At 28.7% G+C, this 24058-nt stretch overlaps 2 protein-coding genes across 2 annotated transcripts; both read left to right on the top strand.

Annotated features, from left to right (window-relative positions):
• Nucleotides 1-10786: 10786 nt before the first annotated feature.
• LOC103483750 (adenylate isopentenyltransferase 5, chloroplastic) lies at nucleotides 10787-12772 on the top strand. The gene is made up of 2 exons (XM_008440505.3): nucleotides 10787-11057; nucleotides 11173-12772. The coding sequence occupies exon 2, from the start codon at nucleotides 11181-11183 to the stop codon at nucleotides 12153-12155; it is 975 nt and encodes a 324-aa protein (XP_008438727.1). The 5' UTR covers nucleotides 10787-11057; nucleotides 11173-11180; the 3' UTR covers nucleotides 12156-12772.
• A 5766-nt stretch (nucleotides 12773-18538) lies between these two features.
• On the top strand, nucleotides 18539-23642 carry LOC103483749 (UPF0613 protein PB24D3.06c). The gene is made up of 9 exons (XM_008440504.3): nucleotides 18539-19084; nucleotides 19876-19952; nucleotides 20049-20154; nucleotides 20351-20443; nucleotides 20533-20598; nucleotides 21710-21855; nucleotides 22052-22160; nucleotides 22714-22778; nucleotides 23164-23642. Exons 1-9 carry the CDS (start codon nucleotides 18809-18811, stop codon nucleotides 23309-23311), a joined length of 1086 nt encoding a protein of 361 aa, XP_008438726.2. The 5' UTR covers nucleotides 18539-18808; the 3' UTR covers nucleotides 23312-23642.
• The last annotated feature ends 416 nt before the right edge of the window (nucleotides 23643-24058 follow it).

Raw genomic sequence — 24058 nt, 5'->3', positions numbered from 1 at the left:
TAACTAATATTTTGTCTCTAAACTTTTAATTAGTTTAAGATTAAAACTAATTTAAAAAAAAAAATAGACTAACAAACAGGCTATTTGTTATCAAATTTGTTGTATTATACAATTAAGTCATATACTATTTTTTTTTTCTTTATTGTTTTGAGTGAGAAAAAAAGACGTAGTTTCTAGTTGACGTGAGTGACATTAATTTTAAATACCAAACGATAGATTGGAGTATTAAATTGTTAGATTGATATAGTAAGGCAAGCACATGGTCGAAAAAAAGTCATATTAAGAGAGTGATTATGAACACTTAAAGCATAGTTTGAATATTTAGATTGAATATCGTGGGTTGGTCCAACAAACATTAAAGCATGTCAAAAAAGGGTAAAAAAACGTGAAGGAATGAGATTCAAAACTTTTAAATGGTCACTAGATCAACGTATATATTGGATATTTTTGAATATCTCCGATAACTATATATATATATATATATATATTATTGTAAGATATATTTTCTCAAATTAAATATATGTGTGAGTGGTTTTTAGATTAGGGGTAATTTCTTTTCTTCCTATTTCGATGAAATTTTGAAAAATTCTTTAATTAACTACATTTCAAAAGAAAAAAGTTTGATATTTTTTTCTTAAGAAATTAGTTACATTATTAGTTCTATTCAAGTTTTTCAATTTTACATGCAATTGGATAGTTTCACATACCAATAACATTTTTTACGACGAAATTTTGTAAATAAACTTTTACACTTCCCCCCAATTTTCAATTAAAAGAAATTTTATTTTCAAAGAAATTGAACTTTTCATTAAAAAAAAACCACAAAAAAATTAAATTTATTTATAACCTCATTTAAACCCTTTATTTTCCATTAAATTTCCACATCATTTCATCTCAAAGTTAAATTGATGTTTAAATGATGCAAAGTTTTGTTTGTTTGACGTTAGTAACTTCTTGGTTAAAATGTTGATTAAAATTGCCAATTATAAACTAGTTGAGCCACAATCAAAGTGTCATTAACTAATTGGAATAATTTTCATAAAATCGAGACCTTGATATTTTCCATCAACATCGATAATTTGAACTTTGGTTAAACACCTTAAACTATATAAGAAACATATTTGAATTGACATCCCTCTTTCGTATAAAGATTTCTAATCTAACAGTAGGTTTGAAACGGCATTTACAAAATATCAAGCATGAGTAATATTGTAATTTAAATTGTAAAGAGAATTGTAAATGTGTCCCTTGAATGAAAAAAAGGTCACATTTGGAATAGAAAAGGGACACTCAAAAGTGAGGCATATATATATATATATATATATATATATATATATGAGCATATGAACTAGATTTGTGAGAGTGTGTGTGTGAGTGTGTGGGGCTAGCTCCCTCAATGCCATTTATTAATTATTATACTATAAAGTACAAGTGTATGTTATATTATAATTAATTAAGTTTAATTATATATAGTCTTTAATCTAAACTCATATCATTACTACTGATCACTTACTAATGATGATTAATTACTTCTTTTTAGAAAAAATTAAAATTAAACTTCTTTATCAGAGTGCAGCCCATCATTTCTCAAATGATTCAAACCCACTTGATCCTTCAATTTCACATCCCTATAAATGCTTTCATGAATGTCAAAACCCCACTTGATTCATCCTCAATCCTCTCTCTCTCTCTCTTTTTAAAATAAAATTAAAAAAAAAAAAAAAAATACATGTGACATAAACCTCTTGATGTAAATAATAATAATAATAAATCAATTTTTAAAAATATTCTATAGAATATTACATCGATATCATTAATAGCATCTGTTGTAAATAGATATTGAAAATTTGCTAGATATGTTATTATTATTGTATATTAACGATTTCGACGTGTGTGTATATATATATATATAACAGAAAAGAATGATAAAAATTAGAAATAGGTTGTCAAACTAAGAGAATAAAGAATTTTATTTAAAAAAATCAATAAGAAAAAATTTCAAAATACAACCTAAAACTTTACAGTAGAATGGTTTTCTAAATGTGAAGATTTAGTGCTTAGAATCTCAAAAAACCCACTTGGATATTGTTTTTTGTTTTTTTTTTTTTCAATTTTCTTTATTATTTAACATAATTAGAATATACAAACTTCAATCCAGGGAAAAAAAACTCCATATGTACTTTTAAGAGATTTTTCATTTAAAACAATTATCCTAATTTGAGTATTCAACTTAGAATGATTATCTTTAACGACTATTTTTAATTGACCAATAATTAGATGAACCATATACTAAAGAAACTTGGCAGCAAAAGTGTTTTTAGATCAGTAGTTGACATAGTGTAATTTAAAATTAATAAAAACAATTTTAGAATATAGGAAATTAAAAAAAAAAATATCAATGTTTTTATTCGAAACAAATTTTTACAAAATGTATTCAAAATAAAAGGATTTTTTTTTTTTTTTTGGTTAGTGAATCAAACAAACTTTAGTAGTGATACTTATGAGAACATGTGGGATAAAACAACATTATTACAAGATAAATTTGAAAATATTTTGAACTATTTACCAACACACTTTTATTTTATTATAAGGTTTCTTAAAATTAATAATAATGATGATAACAATAACAATAATTACTCAATAAGGTAGTAGGCTAGTGCCATTGCCATTTGAACATAAAACCTTACATTATATATTGTAAATAATTAATTAAAAACCATCAATAACCTAAGTCTCCCATCCTCATGAATTTCAACAAATTAAATATTATATAGTTGGAAGCACCCTACCAATTCTACAATTTGTATTACATTAATTAATTAATTTCAACGTCTAGTTTTATATGTTAAATTTGTTTAATTTTCAGTACAATTATTTATAAATTGACTTTCTCAACCACGAACGAACAGATGATAAGTCAAAAATGATGAAGATCGTTTATGGAGAATAATCATTAACATTAAGCTTAAGGTCTTGAATGTGTTGAACATAAACTCAAGTATGAAAGGCATCGTAAAATACTTTAATTAATTAATTATCATGTCTTCCAAATCTATAGTTCATTATTCTCCACTTTTTAATAACTAAACTTATAAAATGAGCCACTGACATTATATACTTTTGCAAGACAATGAATGATTTATGATAGTCTACATTTGAGACGTAAATTATTATAGTTTATGTTATGATAGTCTGTGATTGGGGTGCAGACTATTACAATATTAGTTTTTCACGATTTTTTTTCTTTCTAAAATATGTACGGTAGATTCAATATACAATATTCATAAATTTATTTTATTAAATAATTTTGATTATAATATTCGTTCAATAAATTTAGCATCAATCGTGATGCTTCACAAATTTTTTTTCATGCATATATATATATATATATATATATATATATATATATTGTACATCGAATTAAGTAAGCTTCTAATTACGACGTTTCTAGCAATAATTTAAGTTTTGATCTTGCGTTTCCGCTAATTTTTTTCATTCATTTATATTTGTCATGAAATGCAATATTTTTCTTAAAAGCACTTTCCTTAGTCTTCTTAATTACGACGTTTATTTCATTAATTAAAATTACTGTTATTAAATCATTACTTTAAACCACATTTTTTTTTTTGCATGTATGTATATGGTATATCAAATGAAAAAAGTTTTTAATTACAACGTTCATATCATAAATTAAGCTTTGATCTTTCCTTTTGCACTAATCCTTTTTTTTCCATGCATATATATTTTTCATGAAATACAATATTCTGCTTCAAATTGATTTATTTAATCTCCTTAATTACAACGTTCATTTCACAAATTTAGCTTGAATTGTTAGTTTTCACTAATTTATTTTCGACGTACCTATGTAATGGAAAACATATAATTACAAATTGATTATTATTAAAATTATTGTACTAAAACAAATAAAAAAAAGAACATAAAAAGAACAATTATTGAATATATGAGTAAACAACACAAAAAAAAACAATTATAATGCATATTAAGAAGTGAAAAATCTACGATAAAGTTTAAACGTATATTCTAGGAAGAAAAAAGTTTTAAAAAAATGAAAGGAAAAAACGAAGGCAAAAAGAAGAATGAAAGAGAAAACGAAGGGATAAAAAAGGATGAAATAAAGAGAAAAAAAAGTGTTATAAAGAAATAAATTAAAGAAAGAGATAGAAAAGGAAAGTAGGAAAATGTAGAAAAGTGAAAAATGATGCAAAATTTGAAAATAATTAGGAAATGAGTGGAAAAGATCGGAGAAGGAGCGTGCAATATTGAAAAAGAGAGAAACAAAAGAATTATAAGAAAAACTTATCGTGACTCCAAACATGGAGTACTTTAACATAACTCACTCCACTTTCCCTATAATTTAAAATCCGAACGCCTACTAAAAATTATTGAACAATAATTTTTATATTTATTATAAATACATAACTTACGATATAATTAAAACGTTAATCCGATTAAAATTAAAAATTCAAACGTCCATATTAATTTACATTTACTTTTATGTTTAATTTACATAATTTTAGAAATTAATAAAATTTCTAAAACTTTGAGAGGAAGTAAAAATTTTAAGTTTGACCAAAGTCATATAAGGTTATAAAAGTTGGAGCAGTTGATAAATATTATATATTGATGTAAATAGGTTACCCCACCTAATATTGGGAAATATAAAATTGAAACATGAATGAATAAATGAATATAATAAGAGAATTATATAATTGAGTAAAGTTAAGTTGGTACTAAGGATTATGATGATAAATTGGTACACAAAGATAATGTTATATAATTTCTTTTCCTAATCATTACGGGCCCCCGTTGCACGTGCGGCTCCCATTTTCATCACTCTCTATTTCCTTTTTTTTTTTTTTTTTTTTTTTTTACTCTTTTTCTTTTTTCTTTGGTCAAACTTAATTCATTTCCTCTTTCTTTTATATTCCAAACATACTTTATTCTCCCTATATTTTTTATATAGTAATTTTTTATAATAACATTCACTAAATTCTAACAATAACATATTTAAATTATATAACAATTATTTATATTTATTAACTATAAATATATTTTTATTACGTATAGTTAAATACTTATAGAAATTAATAAAAATATAAAATTTTGTCGTATTTTAATTTAAAAATGTCACTTATATTTATATGATAAATGATTAAAAAGTTTAAAATCCATTTGTTTGGTAAACTATTTAGGTTTTTTTTTTATATATTTAAATTTATTTTTTTTAGTTTCTTACACTAATTTCATTGAATTCTTAATTAAATTATGAATAAAAAGCAATTTTTTTAACTTAAAAAAAACGTCTTAGTTTTTTAACACGTTGATAGACAAAGTAGATAATAAAGTAAGGAAAAATATAATGTTCAGAGGTTTAATTCGCAAAACCTAAAAAAATGGCATCGATCAAACTTACATATATTGAATACGTTAAAGACCCACTAGCACAAGTTTAAGCGTTCATTGATTTATTTGACATTTTCCAAGTATTAGATACTTACTAGACATTTTCAAAGTCAAAGAATTGATCAAACACATAATTGAAAACCCACGACCTAAATATTATGTACTTTCTAATGCTCATAGACTTTTTAGACGCAAAACGTATAATAATTTAACTTTATTCTCAAGGTTACCTTAACTTTGAATAATCAAATAATAATCTAATTCAAGAAATAGATAATCTTAAATAAGAAAATACATAGATAATAATAAACATTTTCTTATCACTGCTAAGTTTCATAAATTCAAGCTTCTATGATTCATTTTTACTTACATTCCAAATAATTAAAGCACAACTAATTTAAAAGGTAAAAATGATCATAAGTCAAACAAGTTCTATTTGACTTTAGAATAACATATTAAAACCAAAGTTAGATAACTATTTATATCATTACATCAAAAGATTATATAGTGTCCCACTAATTTTTCTTTTATATATCTTGAAAAACAAAACAAGAAATATCACTAAAAATTTAAAAAAAAAAAAGAAAAAAAAAAAAAAAGAAAAAGACACTTCCTTGTTAAATGATGTTTTTCCATTAAAGAATATTGGTGGCTCCACAAGAACTAAAATTTAATCGTTCATCTTTGTTTAAGATTAGTTAATTAATTATTTGTGTACAATAACAAATAGAAACTAATAATAGGAATCTATTGTGGTTTCTACTAATGTTATAGTGCAAAGAGAATAAAAGTATATGAATATAAACGTTAAAAAAAGAAGAAGAAAGAAGAAGAAGAAGAAGAAGAAGAAGAAGAAGAAGAAGAAATTAACTGTCATATAACGAGAATGACACATTTTAAATTATGTTTATTTTAAATTTGATTAAGAAAATCCTCTCTTTCTATTTTATTTTATTTCCTCATTCATATGAAGAGAAGCTAAAAAGGGCAAAGAAAAAAAAAAAAAGAAGAGAAGAAGAAAAAGAAAGATTCTTGGGTTTTAGTCAATCAAATTGTGGAACCTTACATTTAAATATTTTGTTCCCACAATTATATCTTTAGGTGCCAATATGTGTCCCTCCTCAACTTTCTGTCACTCAATAAATTAGAAAAACTATATATTAAAATTTTTCATTCAATTAAATTATTCTCTCTCCCTTAAAACAAAAAGTTTTTTTCTTTCTTTTTCTTTTTCTGTCTTTTTATTCATTATATCTAATTTAAATCCTAATTAATAATATTTTTAATTATCATTTTCTTAACCTCATCCTCACTCATGATAACTATACAAAATCAAATGGCCTGTTTTAATATAAATATTATTGTTGAGGTTGGATCATACCAACTTTAATGCATCAAATTTTATTAGAACTTAGGTGAGAGTAATAATTGAAAAGGGATGACCATTTTAGAAATCCTATGTTGCACTCTTTTTTTTTTTAAAGAAAAGAAAAATCATGCAAAAAGTTAAAAGTTAAATTAATATTTAACGGTTAGAAAAAACATAAAAACAATCTCGTCAAAAAATTTACACTATCGTTATTTTTCATTTTAAAAAATTTCGATTAAAACCTTGCTCGAACATTATATATTGTGTATGATTGAATTTTAGACATATAAACACATTTGATATTAAAAAAGAACAAAAAAAAAAATACAATTAATTAATTAGCTAGATCATATCCTCACTCAGGCTAGCTTGAGACCGAGCTAACCCTCGATTCACATGACATGTGTCGGTCTAATTTAGTTCAAGGGTTAGCTTAGTTTTAACCTATGATTTAGATGACTTAGGTCAATGATTCATTATAATATAATTATTATGACTCAAAGAGAATCAAGTCCATTTTGACACTTAAACTTTCAATGTGTTATACTTTTATCACTTCATGCATGAACTTATGCATTGAAGTATATACTTTGAGCACCGCAACACTATTGTATAAATACTCATGATCTCTTTCACATTCACTCAAATCAAATTTATCGTTGGTATCACAAAAAGGACAAATATTTTTCTCTATATCTCTAGGTTTTTTCGCATCAATAACTAACGTGCCTAATCACACTAACTAAATATATACATACATATACCATTCAATGAATTAGGTTATATATAGCCTGATTTATTTGATATGTCTTGTCAACTAAATTGATATTAATGAAGATGATTATATATAAAATGAAAGTGATTAGTCACCTCAAGGGTATCCCTCTAGTATAATATTTATAGTAATGTGTGTGTGTGTTAATTAATTAAATTAATAAGCTAATGTCTCTTCACACTACAATTGAGATTAATTAAAATAAATAAAAACAAGGGCATCCTAAACCACTATAAAAGAAAAATTCTTTTTGCCCACTGCTTTTTTCTAAAACAACTAGCCCCCACCCAGTATTGTTTGGTTACGTGGTTGTGCCCATTTTTTTAATATCAACCAACAACATATCTTCATTATATATATAATTATATATATACTATATATATAAATTACTTCATTAATCAATTTCAATTATTATACATTCATTTTCATCCCATAACCTAAAACATCCCTATAGTTTAGTAAAATGTCGTAAACAGTCTTTATATACTCCCATAAATAGCTTCAATATTTTTCCCAATCATAACAACTAAATTGATTAAATTTATGTCATCTTTCACATATATATATATATATATATATATGATGTATCTATTTCAAGTAGTTTAATTTAGTGCATTATACTTAATTATTCATAGCGATTTTAGTTTTAGGTTTTTATTTTTAGAATGAACAGAGAGAGATATATAGAGGTTATTTTTAAATTTTTTTTTGTTGTTGACAATTATAACAAAATAAATAAATATTTACAAAATATAGAAAAATTTCATAATTTATTAATGATAGAGTATGAAATATTGCTATGTTTATAAATATTTTCAACCGATTTTTGTTTGAACTAATTTCTCAAATTTTAATTTAAGAAATATTCAATGTCTTATTTTAGTTTCTAATTAATGTTTTGTTGGAAATATGGAAAAATATTCTTTAGGAAAATTTTAGAAACGTTTAAAGATGATTAATTAGGGTAAGTAAATAAGTGTATATGGTTTCAACATTGACAATAAAAATAAAATAATAATGGTCATTGAATAAGCTCTCTTAGAAGTTAGAACTTTTATATATTTAGGGTTAGGGTTTCAAATTCTTCTAGAATTGTTATTTTAAAACAAAAACTATACATAGAAAGAATAATTACTATTAATCAAGATTAGGCTTGGTGTAATCATTTTATTATTCTCTGACACTAAGGTTTGTTTACTAATAATACCATTTTCTTTCTTTTTCCCTTAAAAACCATATTTATTCACTAACAATTTTTTTTAAAAAAATGAATTTACTCCAAACTTGAGTGTCTTCTTTTCCTTTCAAAATGACTCAATTTAGAAGAAAATAAAAGTTTAGAAGAGCAAAAAAGAAAAACACGTACTAAAAGCAACTAAAAACGACAAAATTATGTTTTTGTTACCAAAAATTCAAACATGTAATTTAGTGGATAAAATGCATGCTACATAACTAAGCTTAAAAATTCTATATATCTTCGTCTTTACATTTGTTACGTGTCTAATATTGAACGAGATCTATAAGTATAGAATGATTCTTTTTTATCAATAGATTGAACAACAAATATAATAGTTACCACAACATCTCTCTTTGAGAAAATTAAAAAGCTGAATAGTCACTTCAAAACAATATTCATGCAAAAAGTGAAATATTAAACCCTAGCTAGGGCTGGCTGGTGAGCATATGAACTTAAAATTAATTTTTATAAATTAAAAAAAAAAAAAAAAAAAACCTCTGTTTGCTTCTTAGCTAGACTCCAAGATTGTCTCTTCTTCATATACCCTTCTCCACTTCATTGGAATCAAAAATTTGATTTCCAAAAGTTTTTTTTTTTTTTTTTTTTTTTTTTTTTGCTGTTAAATTTCTCTTCTTTGTTTTAGTGTAATAATGGCATCTCTTGTTTTATTGGTCCAAAATTATTATAAAAGAAAAAATTCCTCTACCCCATAGAAAAAGAAAAAAAAAAGAAAAAAAAAACTTACATTAATTCAAACTATCAATTCCTTAAAGGAATATATTTGTATCTATAGATGGATGGATATATGACAGAATGTTAATAGTTGAAATTTAAAAGAGAAATGTTGTAGTTGTTTCTAGATTGAGACTCTTTGATCATATTCCCTTATTCAAAATTCTTCCATTATATCAAAACGACCAATATAGAAAAGGACCGTTCCATATGATCATCAAAATACTAAGTACTGTTTCCATATGTTATTTGTCTTTTAAAGTTGAGTATGATAAATATATATATATATATCAATTAGTTTTGTGTTAACTATAGATTAACAACATGTTCCTCTTCTAAATGAGAAAATTATTTACGGAAAGAAAAAAGTTAGTTTGAATAGCGCAATTGAAATAATATTCAAATACTTGATTAGAAGTCTCAATAAGGGACGATATTTCTTTCTTAACAATCTTCTCTAATGATGTGGTTTTCGTTCATATTCCTTGTACGAAAAATAGGACGACCCACATTTTAGCAAAAAGGGATTTATCCCATTCTTCCCTACTTTTTGAGTTCTTATAACCTTTTAGGGTGATTTGATTTTCTTAACTTATTGACTTAAAAGAAAAAATCAATAAGAGGTCAAAGGTAAAAAAGATTTATTTTTTTTACCATATTCAAAACATGAGCAAAAAAGTTTCTAACGTACATAAATGGTAGTATTACCAAAATTTGTGTTACGTACATTCGTTCATTACGTGTCATAAACGAAACATTTAAAAGTAGGTCAAAACTCATGGAATAAACTAACATTTCCACAAATGACATGTAAAATAATAAATGAAACCGAGTATGCTAACTACTTTAGTACTAAAAATATTTCCAAAATAAACCTATTTGTTGTCTCTTTTTATAATTATTACTTGAATTAGACACAAATTGAAACAGACATACTAACCTGCTACTCGTTAAGAACTTGTGGCATGGGATTGAAGTTGATATCTGTTGTTAAAACAAACTTCATAATTATGGCATATGAAGGCAAAGTCTCTGTTGATCAATATTTTATTTATTAGGGATCTTTCCAAAAAAATTTTAAGATACAACTGAAGAAGCTTCAAACATGATCGGAAGCAGTCTCCGTACTAAAGGTAACATTCAAAATATTTCAATTAATGTTTCTTTTTTCTTTTTTAAATAAAGTTCTTTTGGGAAGGGCATATAAATACCAAGTGAAGTTCTCTAATGGTTGAGCCAAAGAGGCAATTGGAGAAGAAGGGAAAGATAATGTCACACATCATTTTCTTTGAAACCCACAAAATCCCAATTCCTTCTTAGAAGAAAGAAAAAAATTCCTAAATTTTTCACATATTATTCCTCCAAAAAGGAAAAAAAAAAATCAAAACTTTGGTGTTTCTTCAATTAGGGACATTATTAATGCCTAATCCCTCACTATCCATAAGCTAATCCTTTCAAATTACTCTCTTGCATATACCCTACAAACCCCTCTCTCTCTCTGTCTCTTTTTTTCTCTTCAGGTACTGTTTTGAATTCTCTAAGAACACATCCAACAGAACAAAGTTTTTAAAAATTATTCAAATGGGTTGATTGAAGTTTTCGTTTTTTGAAATGGGTTTTGGTTATTTTTTGCAGCTCATTTGATGAGGATGGCATTGTCATTGACCTCTGCCGCCGGGAAGCAAGTTCAGCCACTGGTGGGGAATTTTCAGGGGAATTTCAATATGGAACAGTTTTTCCGGCGGAAAGATAAAGTGGTTGTGGTAATGGGAGCCACCGGAACGGGTAAATCTCGATTAGCAATCGAGCTAGCCACACGATTTCCGTCGGAAATTGTGAATTCCGATAAGATTCAGGTTTATGAAGGACTTGATGTTGTAACAAATAAAGTAACCGAAGAAGAACGCCGTGGAATTCCACACCATTTGTTAAGTTCAATTGACCCAAAATCGAATTTCTCTTCTCGTGATTTCACTCATCATGCCTCCGTTGCTATTGAATCAATTTTGGCCAGAGATCGCCTCCCGATCATCGCCGGTGGATCAAATTCCTACATTGAAGCTCTGGTTAATGATTATGCAGAGGCCCGATTCCGATACGAGTTCTGCTTTTTGTGGGTCGATGTTTCTTTACCAATTCTTCAAAAATTTGTCTCCGATCGCGTTGATCGGATGGTCGACGGTGGGTTTGTCGAAGAAGTGAGACAGATTTTTGATCCAGAAGGTGATTATTCTCAAGGGATTAAACGAGCTATTGGAGTGCCGGAATTGCACGAGTATTTAAGAGCAGAACGCGACGGCGCCGATGAGAGGGTCTTAAAAATTCTCTTAGAATTGGCGATTTCAAGAATTAAAGACAATACTTGCCGATTGGCATTCCGGCAACTCGAGAAGATTCGCCTTCTTCATACTAAATGGAATTGGAATCTCCGGCGACTCGATGCCACCGGAGCCTTTTTGACCGACGGTGAAAACTCCGTTGACGTTTGGGAAAAGCTTGTCCTCGAACCAAGCTCGAGGATCGTCGACCAATTCCTCTGCGACGGTAGCCGCCGTATCACCACCGGAATTTCCACTCCGGATGCGGTCTCCCGCGCCGTCGCCGCCGTAAGCCGTTAAAGTAATCCCCAAACTCGTCGACCCCACAGAATCTACGCCTCCGCGTGCCACGTGGCAAGCTTCCGATTTTACTTTTTTTATTAAAAAAAATTATCTTTTTCTTTTCTTTTCTTTTTTTTTTTTTTTTTTTTTTTTTGGTTTGAGTAATTTTAAAGAAAAAACATGAAAAGGAAAAAAAAAAAAAAAAAAAAGGCAAAAAAAATTACCACTTCGGACTGACAAACGTTGCTGTCAGGTCGTTAAGTACTCACAACTGGCGGCCGTACAGATAAGCCGTCTATATATATATATATATATATATATATAATTTCTGCCGGCTCTAAAAATATTAAAATAATACTTTTTTTTCTTTAAAAGGAAAAAAGAAAAAAGGAGAAAAAGAAATTGGAGAATTGTGTGTGGTGCAGCTACATCAGCTTCGATGCACCTCTTTGGTTGGCCCTCTATGATTGGGTGATTTTGAGAAGTATGACCCACTTACCTTCCCCCCCACCCACCCACCGTGTGTATTAAAAGAAACCCTTCTTCTTCTTATTGGAGTTTTTGGTCTTTTCACTCCTTTTTATGTATCTCTTGTGGAAACTCTTTCAAATATTGTAAACTAAAATTATACAAAACCATCTCTCAAACTTTATATTGTGTTCTCAACATATTCTTGTACAATAAAAGATATTTCTTTATTATTTTAACTCTTTTTATGTTACTAAATCCTCTAACTCCTTTTTATGTCTTATGACTTTTTAAAGAAATGTTATTTGAATGTTTAATTAAACATTTAAATATAAGTTTATCTTTATTTTTAAGAATTATATTGATCGAAAAGCGATAAAATAGAAAATATACGTACAAATGTGATACAAGGATGTTTTTTAACTTTAAAGTTTTACCGTTTGAGTGGATTTTTAAGTAAAATACAAAGTTCGTAGATATTTCTATGAATTAGTTAACATTTCAATTGAAAAAAATTTAAGGAAAAAATGTTTCTTCGACCCTCAAATTTCTATAAAATATACGTGTTTGGTTCCTAATGTTTCAAATTGATTGTTATAATATCGGGATTGTTTAATTATATGTTTTGAAGTTCATTCGTGAATGGTTTTACAATGTTATTTACAATTTTCTTTTTGTAAAAATGAAGGAGAAGACGACAAAAATGCCCTAGAAAAAAAAAGAAAAGAAAGGAAAATGTCTTTCTTCTGTAACTTTCAAGAAGGATAAGAAATTTTAATGGCGAATTTATTTACGTAGATTTCGTGTGGTTTTTGTTTATCTGACGAAGGAAAATCTTTAGCTCTTAGAAACAAAAAAGAAACAAAAATTCTATCATCCAAAATCTGTAGATTAAATAAAGTAGTTTCTTCATCCACGAAATTTTTGGATTATACAACACAATTTATTGATCATGTCGAAATAGAGAAATACAAAGATTCCATTCACCCCTACCATCGATGGAAGAAGATGAAAGTTGACATTGTTGTTTTGTTCTTATGACTAAAAAATTATACAAGTTGCCATTATTTAGGTAAGACTTAAACACAAATATTCAACCCATGTGAGCATAATAAAGCTCGTAGAATCAACTATCAAACCTCCTACTTAAATAATCAGTTTATCTTTCCACTATTCCTAGATCTTTTATCGCAAACTCATGAACGTATTGGAGATTGATCGTTCCATACAAACTTTAAAAAATAAGATGATTCAAAGAGAACGTTTAATTTGGAATTAATTTCAAACTATAGAAATTCACAGACGAGAAATTAAGAAGAAAAAGAAGTAAATAAGTTTTCCAAAAAAGGAATTGAAAAATTAAAAAGAAAAAAAGGAAAGTAATAGTGTATTGTGTGTGTGTGTGTGTGTGTGTGAATCTGTTCGCACCGTACGAAAAGTAGTTTGATGGAAGAGTGAGGGAGGGTGTGGAGAAATGAACGGTGGATGAAAAGGAAAGGTCCCATGGGTGTGGTTTACAACCGCTTTTGATTTGACGGTGATTATATCAAAAAAAAAAAGAAAAAAAGATAGAAAAACTCCCCCCAAGTTATTCCCACGGCCCACACGTGCCAAAAGCTAAAATCCTTTGTTCCAAAATGGAATAATAATTTTAATTTTTAAACAATTAACAATCAAAAGTTTGTTTTTATAAGTGGAGTAAAATCCACATGATTCCAATTATTAAAAATAGTATGATAGTGGGCTTGATACTCCACTCACACCGAAAGCTACCCACACCCGAACCCTCCCCCCCTCCAAATATTATTTCTTTTCTTTATTTTTCAAAACATTTAAATTCAGTCAAAATCAATCCTTTTGTAAAAGAAGATGGAATTTGGAGGCTTGACCTTTTTTTCTTTTTATTATTATTATTGTTATTGTTATTGTTATTCATTATTTAGAATGGAATGTAAAAAAAAAAAAAGAAAAAAGAAAAAAAAAAGGACAATGATTTTATGAGAAATGTTTTTTTAAGAAAGAGAGGTTATTGTTAGTGTTATTGTTCTTGTTCTGTTCACTTGCCTCGGTATCATTTTGTGGGGTCTAAATTCTTTTTCTCTTTTTACCTTCATTTTTATTCCTTCAAATCTTTTTCTTCTTTTATAATATATATATATATATATATATATATATATACACTTTTTTTGTCAACCTTTTTTTAGTATATAGTCTTTTAATTTTTTTAATTTGGAATTGATTGTTGCGATTGACTATTGTAGTTAGACTTTCTTTGTGTACGGCTTTTTTGTTTTATGGTTAAATGGTTTGTCAAGATCGTTAGTGTAGGTCATTCCAATAGATATTGTAAATCTATAGTTGCTTTTCTCTTATCAAAGTTGACGCAACGTTTAATGACGTCAAATTTGTTGGGTTTTTTTTTTTTTTTTTTTGTTGATTTTTATTTTCAAGTAGTTGATTAGAAAATATGTATGGCTTTTTTTAGTATTGTTGTTTAGAGAATTTGAAGTTGTTAATTATGGATAGTTGTGTGATTCTGCGAGATAACTTTTTAAAATGAAATATTGTATTAGATTCGTTCTTAATTTTTTATAAGTTTTTAGAAAGTACAAAATAATTGAAATTTATTGTTTAGCAAAAAAGAAATTCAAAATTAACTAAGATTTGGAAGAAGGAATTGAAAGGGTTTCTTTTAATTGTTATGGATAACAAAATACTAAAATTATTTATAAAATGTAAAAAAAAATTAATATATCTTGTAAATAGTTTTATTAATTTTTTATTTTTTTTAAATGTCCTTTTTTTTCTTCAAATTTTTATTGTTTTCTATCTATATGTATGGTTTTTACCTTTTTTTTTTTTTTTTACTAATGCTAATAATTCCAAGAGAGCAATAATGACATTTTTAGATATAGAGAGCTATTTAATTTCACGTTGATATGATAAGTTTTTTACTTCGTTTTAGGTTGCTTTAGCAATAATCTTTACAATTAATTATCTCTCTTTTAATTTACTTATATTTTATGAAAAGAAAAAAGAAAAAAGTAGATTACTTTTAAAGCGTAATTCAATTTAAAAAAATGTGACTAAGGAAGATCCTATTCAAAATAAAATGAACTCCTGGTACTTGTTCTTTTTTCTTTTTTACAAATAAAATTATATGAGATTCAAACGTAGTTTCAACTTGAATGAACAATCCAAATTTATTTATATATAAAACTTAGAATTTAGAATGATACAAATATTAATTTGATATTATAATAATTGAAACAACCAACTTCTTTAAAATCAAATTGCCCCAAAGCAAGACCTAATTAATTAATGCTCATGAGAGACAACAACATTATTGTAGAAGAAAAAAGTGGTAGGCTTTGGATGTTGGGTAAACTATATCTAAGATGGATTAATATATACAAATTAGGAGAATTAGTAATTAGTTGTGTTGGATTTGGCATCTTGTTCACAGTCACACTCCTCCTGTCTCTTTTTCTTTTCTCCGACTTTATCCTCTTTTTTCTACAATTTTTTTCAATACCCATTTAATGAAAGTATGGTTTAATTTCATTTTCCATCCTATATTATCAATTATCATCCTCATTTATTATTGTTTTCTTTTAACTTTTTGTTTGTATCCCAAATGGAAACATGCATGAATTATATAGGTAAAGCACAGCTAGAAAACCGCGTAAATTTAAAAATAAAAATCATAAAATAATAATGATAATATTTAATAGAAAAGACTCCAAGAGGATGAGTATAATTGGTCTGTGCTGACCGATCTGTCACCGACAAGAGTAATTTATCATCCAATGTTTTAGTTTATTTTTTTTAATCTTATGATTAAGGACAATGTAATTTAGCTTAGGTCAGCTAATTTAACTTCTAAGTAGAGCAAAGCCAAAAACCAAAAAAAATGATTCCCATTTTAACCATTTCTTAATCATTCTCTTTTTTTTTTTTTCCTTTCTTGAGTCCAATTTTAGACATTCATCCAAATTGGCAATGTTTGATTGTTGGATTCATCTACATAATTTAATTAACCAATTATATAAATGTTTTATATCTATTGGTCGATTTAATTAAATTTTTATGTAGAATAAGTTTAATATATTTAACAATTTAATTGATATACTCTCGTTTCCAAGTAACTACATAATTGACCTTTTATTTCAAAATCTAAAATTAGATTTTTTTTCTTTTAATTTTCAAAACTATTTTCAACGATATAATTCTTCCTAAACAAAATTATTAAGTTCAAATTGATCTTAATCAAAGCTTCTTGTCGATTCTTTTTCCACATTTTCACCAACTCTTTAATCTCATAAACGAAGGTGGAGTATTTTCCGATCTTCACTGTCTAACAAGAGAGTGAACATCAAATATACTCTACACAAGGACATGATTTATGATTGACTTTGCACTTTTAAATGAAAATATAAGTTTTAATGATTTTTTCTTTCTTTTAAAAGGATGAAAGGAAAGAGATAGTGTATGGAGTTGATGTTTTAGCAAATCAAATCTAATAGATTTGTCTTCCCAACTCTCATATGCTCTATCCATTTGACTTTCAGTCTTCTTATTTCCATGTTAAAATATACCACCTTTTTTAGATTTTTATTTTTTAAAATGGGAAGAAAAAAAATAAAAAAATATTTCTACGCTAAATTAGTAGTAGAGACTAAATTTAAGATCTATTGAAAATATAGACATTAAAATTGAACATTTGAAAGTACATTTATCTAAATTGAATGAACTTTAGAGTATATTTTAAAAGACAATTTTGTACGATAAATGTGAGACATTTGAAAACTAAAATCTAAATAAATATGATATATGAGATTGAATGAAGGGGAGTAATTATTGTAGCAAAGCAAAGTTCAAATTCTATATATTAATTAACAATGTTGATGGCCCAACGTAAAAGCATCGATGCTTCAAGTGGAAACAAAAAAATAATTGGCCCATTGGCCCAATTGAAAGCTATGGGCTTTGGAAGATTGATAAAAGGAGAAAAAAGGGATATGGATAGATATAAAATTGAATTTTATTTAATTATATTATAAATATAGTCAAATGTCCTCAAGAAGTGTTGCAATTTTAATATGTTGTTGCTCTTAAAGATTTGATAAAGAATTTATAGACATAAATATATGCAAACTTAACAGATTGTATAAGTATTTCTTTTTTTTAAAAAATCATATATACACATATATGATTAATGTGTATCTTTTTAGGATGCTTTGCCTAAGTAAATACATATACATGTTCCGTCCCGTCCTAAAAATAAACACATTATATGTATGTATAAACGTGTCATATTGAACTCTCTTCTTATTAGGCTTATCACGATGTATTTATATTTTCCCACGTGCGGTTGACCTAATTACTTTTTCACTATGATTTTGAAGTTGTATTAGGGTTATCCTTTAACTCATCTAACTAACATAAGGAAAGTATATACTATTTAAACAATATTCGAATATATATGTTTAGTGAAGTGTTTTATTAGATTGAAACTCGACATTAATCGGATATAAACATACTAACTTTAGCCAAACCCATACCATACTTATTTTACTCATAGATTACAAACTTGAATATGTTTGCTTGGCATGATAATGTCTTCGGTCAAAGAACACCCATCAAATATTACTAACTAAAAAGAAAAAACTTCAAAACAATATGCATTCAAATGTTTCAATCTTTTCCTATTTTAAGTTATTACAAATTTTGGAGTTAACAACTATAGGATTGGTCCTATTGTGTGGATATTATTTTTTACCAGAAGCCTACAATGTGGCATTGTCCTATTATAGAAAAAAACACATTCATAAAACACAACAAAAACAACAACAAATTGACTTTTGATTGTTCAAAATTTAACACAATAGGTTGAGGAAAATTGTATGATATATATTATTATATAAATTATAAGATATTTGAAAAAACGAACACCAACTAAATTAACACGCGCTTGTTATACCGCGTGTAATCACTTCTTCGTGTCTTGGTTGGGCGGGGAACAGAGAAGCTCAAGGCCCTCTTTTTCATTCTTCTCATGGCGATCCGACCCAATCCTAACAAACCCATCTACCATTTCTTCTACAATTCCCAATCCACCATTATTGAGAGCTGTGGATTGAATAAAGAATGTTTTAGATTGTAATCGGCAATGATTTGTACTGGGGTCTGTGATATTTGACATGAATCTCTCGCTTTCTTCTTCATCTCAATCTTCAATTCCTCCCGTATCTGTATCTTCTTCTTCTTCTTCTTCTTCTTCTCCCTACTCCTCTTCGTCGTCCTCAACCACTTCATGGCTCTCCGGCATAGTTCGCGGCCGTTCTGATAGGTCTGCGAGCATGAAAATGTCGGCCAACACTTCCTCTGGCTCTCCTGTTGGGGATTCCCCTGGTCCTGTCGTCAAGAAGAATCACTTCCGTGGGTTTCTCTTCAAGTACGGTCCCAAGCCAATTCAGGTCCGTGGATCTTTTATCTTTCACATAACTTTATGTGAGGATTGTAATTTGATTGTTTTTCTGTTCTTTGCACCTATTTAATTTGATATTGGATTGGTTTGCAAATGGGGATCTTAATCTTGAATATTCCCATTTTGCTAGTGGTGGCGTTGAGAGGAATTAGTGAACATCTCTTTGAACTTTTTAGGCCTCGAAGTATCACTGTGTTGAAAAATTTATGTTATATATATAGGCATGTTTGATTCTGGTTTATTACATTATCATTATCTTTAAGCTTCAGTTAATGTTATTTGTACCGTTAAATTAGCTTGAGCCCAAATGCTTAAGCTAAAGGGTTATTGTAAATGTTAGTATATTAATACTCTTTAACACTTTTTCTCACCTGTGACTTAGAAATTAGTAGAACCAAATAAATATTAATTGATGAGGAAATGACATTGCAAGAGTTCGAGAAAGGTTTGCTCTTATGCCATGTTTAATCAATATTTAATCCAAAAGCTTAAACTGATGGTTTAAGATCCATTTATTAGTTGGTGCTCTCTCTCTGTTATTGTGATATTCTAATTATTGTGGCCACTTCTTCTGACTTTGATATTGCCTAATTCTGATAAGTAGTAACAAGTACCGGGATTTTTTATGTTTGGTTGATCACTGTTATATTTCATTTGCCTTAGAAGTTATAATCTGCCATGAAGTTCAAGGAATGCTATCCCCTAGAAGTAATTAGCTTCTAAGAATGAAAAGCACCTCTCCCGCACGATTCCTGGTTAACCACGTCCTTTGTGCTACAGGTTGCATTTAAGACAGGAGATTACAAACAGCAAGTCATATTCATTGGTGGATTGACCGATGGCTTTATGGCAACAGAGTATGTTTCTGTCAAGGGGTTTTCCACATTGAACCTTTTATTTGCTTGACTTATGGGCCTAAATTAAAATGAATATGTTTTCTTTTTTATTTGCAGATATTTGGAACCTCTTGCAATTGCTTTGGATAAAGAAAAATGGTCACTTGTTCAGATACTTCTCTCATCATCTTATAGTGGATATGGTACCTCCAGCTTGCAACAAGTAAGTTGGATGGCCAATATTAGCATAGTTTCTTGAACGAAGAAACACTATCTTTTAGTTTGAAGACAATAGTATGTAGTATTCACATTTATCTGGAGTTAGAGGTTAATTTTTATTTGCATTATGAACTGTGATATGCTGTCTGGTTCTAGACTTGGAGATTATGTTTTAATAAATGGATCTTGGTTTGATATAGGATGCCAAGGAGCTTGATCAGCTAGTAAGTTATTTGATCAATAAAGAAGACTCTGAGGGTGTTGTATTACTTGGACACAGTACTGGCTGTCAGGTAATTTCTGAATGTTTTTGAACTACGGTTGCATCTTTGATCAACGGTTGGACATGTCATCTAACTATGTTCTTTGGACACTCTTGCAGGATATAGTCCATTATATGCGTACGAATGCGGCTTGCTCTCGAGCAGTTCGTGGTGCCATTTTGCAGGTAAGAATAAGTAATAACTTAATCCTTGAGTGTTCAATTATTTGATCTGAAGTAAAAGAAAAGTATATATTGGTGTATAACGTTTTCTAGACTGACTTGAACAATTAAAAAATCCAGCATCAAAATTTTGGGTTCATCCGCTTAGCATTTTGGTAGTTAAACTTCAACTTGGGTTCACATAATAGCGAGATGAACTAGGTCAAATTTGGGGAATAAAGAATTAAGATTTTCTTATGCAACGAAAATTTCTAATTTTCTAAATATGAAAGTGGACATTGTATTTTGAGAATATGGAAGAATGAGTTTGATAGTGTCTTTTAGTAAAACCACTTTACTAGTAGCACTTAAAACATTTGGGTGAGTTGGAGAGAACTTTTAAATATTTGATCAATAACCACCGTGGGTTGGCCTAGTGCACAATATGGGAACGAGTTCGAGCCGTTGTAATCACCCATCTAAGTGTCATTGTCTTTTGAGTTCTTTTGGCATTCAAATGGTGTAAGGTAAGGTAGTTGTCAATGTGAAAGAAAAAAAACTCGATAGCGTTTCGAGAAGTTTTAGAAGTAGTTTTTGATATGTAGTCATTAGATCACTTGTTGGCTCCATCTCAAAACTAACCGATAATGAGAAGAGTAGTCTATCTATCTTATAAACACCTTGAAGTCTCGTGAAAATCAATTATGGGATCATCAACAGTAGCCAAATATCATAAATTGAAAGATGATTTTAATAGGGTTCAAGGTGCACTAATTTCTCACACCTGGAATTGTAAAAAAGAAGGGACAAAAAATTACCCACACCTAGACAACTTGTTTTTCCTCGATAATATCAAGGCGGTTTTTACTAGTGTTGAGTTGTGAACCTAGATACCTGATGCCTACTTTATTAGGATATTAAATCAAATCTTTGTTATAGGGTTAGACAATTGTCTTCTTGCCTTGTAGAATTTTGGATTCCCGTGGTTACCAAAATGATGAAGAAAGTTAATTGCCTCTTGGCTTTTGAAAACTTGTAGTCAACTGCTTTTAGATAGCATGTAGTTCCATCTCTGGATGCACTTGATCATGTGTAGTTTTAAACTTTTAGGCTCGATTCTTGTTTATATGGTCAGGCTCCAGTTAGTGATCGAGAGTATAGAGCAACTCTTCCTGAAACAGCAGCCATGATTGACTTAGCTTCAACTATGATAAGTGAAGGCAGAGGATTAGATCTTATGCCAAGAGAGGCAGATCCATCTTCTCCAATAACTGCCACTAGGTGAGTACAATACCAAAATGTCTTTACTTCAAAGTGAGATGGAAGTTAGTTTGTTACTACTGTGTGTGAGGCAATTTTTGGTGTGTCATTAATTTTTTCTTGAGATCAAAAACTTTGGTTCAAGTTTTGTTTCTTGTTAGAGATAAAAGAAAAGAGACAGATTGCAATTTTTAACATTCCTATTAGCTATTTGCAGGTATTATTCCCTTTGCTCGTACATGGGGGATGATGATATGTTCAGCTCTGACCTTAGCGATGACCAACTGAAATTGAGACTTGGGCACATGGCTAACACACCATGTCAGGTCTGCATGCACACTTTTCTCTTTCTCTCTCTCTCCCTAATCTATCTGAATGGAGCAATACAATCTTCATGCATGATGTATGATGAGAATTCTATTCTCCAATCAGGGTAAAACCAAAAGGTCCAAAACAAATCAAAGACAATAAGACGCCCAAAATCATAGCAGTTGTGGTTCACATCCATCTTGAATCCAAGATAGCTTTCAAATTCATTAGCTAAAGAGAATGTCAGGCATACAAAACTGATCACACCCAGACCCCAAATACAACCCCTTTTATTACGCTCTCGAAGAAGCTAACTCCCAAATTACTATCAGTTGGAATAGGTACAAGAATACCAGCTGGGAGAAGACATGTAAATACGTTTTAACAAAGTATTTAACCACAGTAACAAATAAGACTGCCAGTGCAAAGTAGCTAAGAAGAGAGTATGAGTCAAAATGGTTAACAATACGTAAGACGTGAATAAAAGGAACTTTCAATTTTGGATCAAGATAAAGCTCAAGTCATTATTTATTCTGTTATGGGTAATGGTGACATTCACGTTGATTGCAGGTTATCTTTTCCATGGGAGACGAATATGTGCCAGACTATGTGGACAAGAAGTCATTGGTTGATAGGTAAACTATATATCTCTTGTTACACATATGCAGTTGCTATGCTATTTCTTAGTCCATTATGGTGTTGGTGTTGCTCAACTTTGTTTCATAATAAACAATGTAATTCACAGATATCATAAGAACTCTGTTAGAGTATTATTAGAGTATTAAAGACATATATATCCGTAACAGAGATTGTTATGGTATTGAGTTATAAATAGAGGGAAAATGGGAGAAGTAGAGAATTGTTTAGATGGTTTTACGCTAGTATACTCAAGATAGGGGAGGTTTCACTTCCGAGTACCTCAAATACAATAGACTGGTTCTGTTTCGGATTATATTTTACCGGGAGCATAGTGGTGGATTCCTAATGATGTTTGATGTTGTGTTATATGAGGTAATGCAGATTATGCAAAGCAATGGGAGGTGCAGAGAAAGTTGAAATTGAACATGGGAATCATTCTCTCTCCAACAGAGTTAATGAAGCAGTTGAGGTCATAGTTGATTTTGTAAGAAGGGAGGGTCCTAAGGGGTGGGATGATCCATGGCATTAGTAATGTTCATTCTTCTGTCTTCTCCTCCGCTGTCCCCCCTTGTCATGTGTTTTCTTAAATTTTTTTAATGTATTAACTTATATTTTCCTTCCTTTTCCACATTTAATTTTAACATATCTCCAAATTGAGGTGGGTTTGGATCCTGAAAAGTGTTACTTTTAATGGGAATGAGATCTTTTGTGTCTACCTAGGCTATGTCGGCTGTGGTAGTTATGATTGTCATGTACAGACAGAAAAGAGTTGGTTTGTTTTACTGGTTCCCTTAAGATTTGGAATTTCTTGCTGTGTTGTCCACAGCTTTAGTAATTGTTTACTAAAAGCTTACTGAAAAGTTGTTTCTGTGTCTACTTTGATAGAGTTTTCATGCATTAGGAGGTGATTGGATTGTCGTAATTGAATCATATTACCGAAAATTTGATTACCATAAATTTGTCTTGTGAAATCAAGATTATTGAGATGAAACTTATGTTAGGGGTCCAGAGTAAAAAATTATTATTTTAGAATTATTTTTGTGTATTTTTTTTCTCGCTGTCATTTGAGTTTGTCATATTAGTTTCTAATCATGTTTAATTTCTCCATAAAATTAACTCTACTTACGGTGGGTGGGAATATGATAATTAACGTAAAAATATTAGAAACACATCGAATCCTAAATCAACAGTTGTAAATATAACAATTAAATTTAAAGTACTATTAACACATATATCAATATTTAATAAAAGTTAAAAACATAATAAAATTTGTTAA

Source organism: Cucumis melo, chromosome 6 (genome assembly GCF_025177605.1).
Source record: "Cucumis melo cultivar AY chromosome 6, USDA_Cmelo_AY_1.0, whole genome shotgun sequence".
Classification (NCBI taxonomy): Eukaryota; Viridiplantae; Streptophyta; class Magnoliopsida; order Cucurbitales; family Cucurbitaceae; genus Cucumis; species Cucumis melo.
Note: the sequence above shows the minus strand (reverse complement) of the source record. Positions and strands in the feature narration are given on the sequence as shown.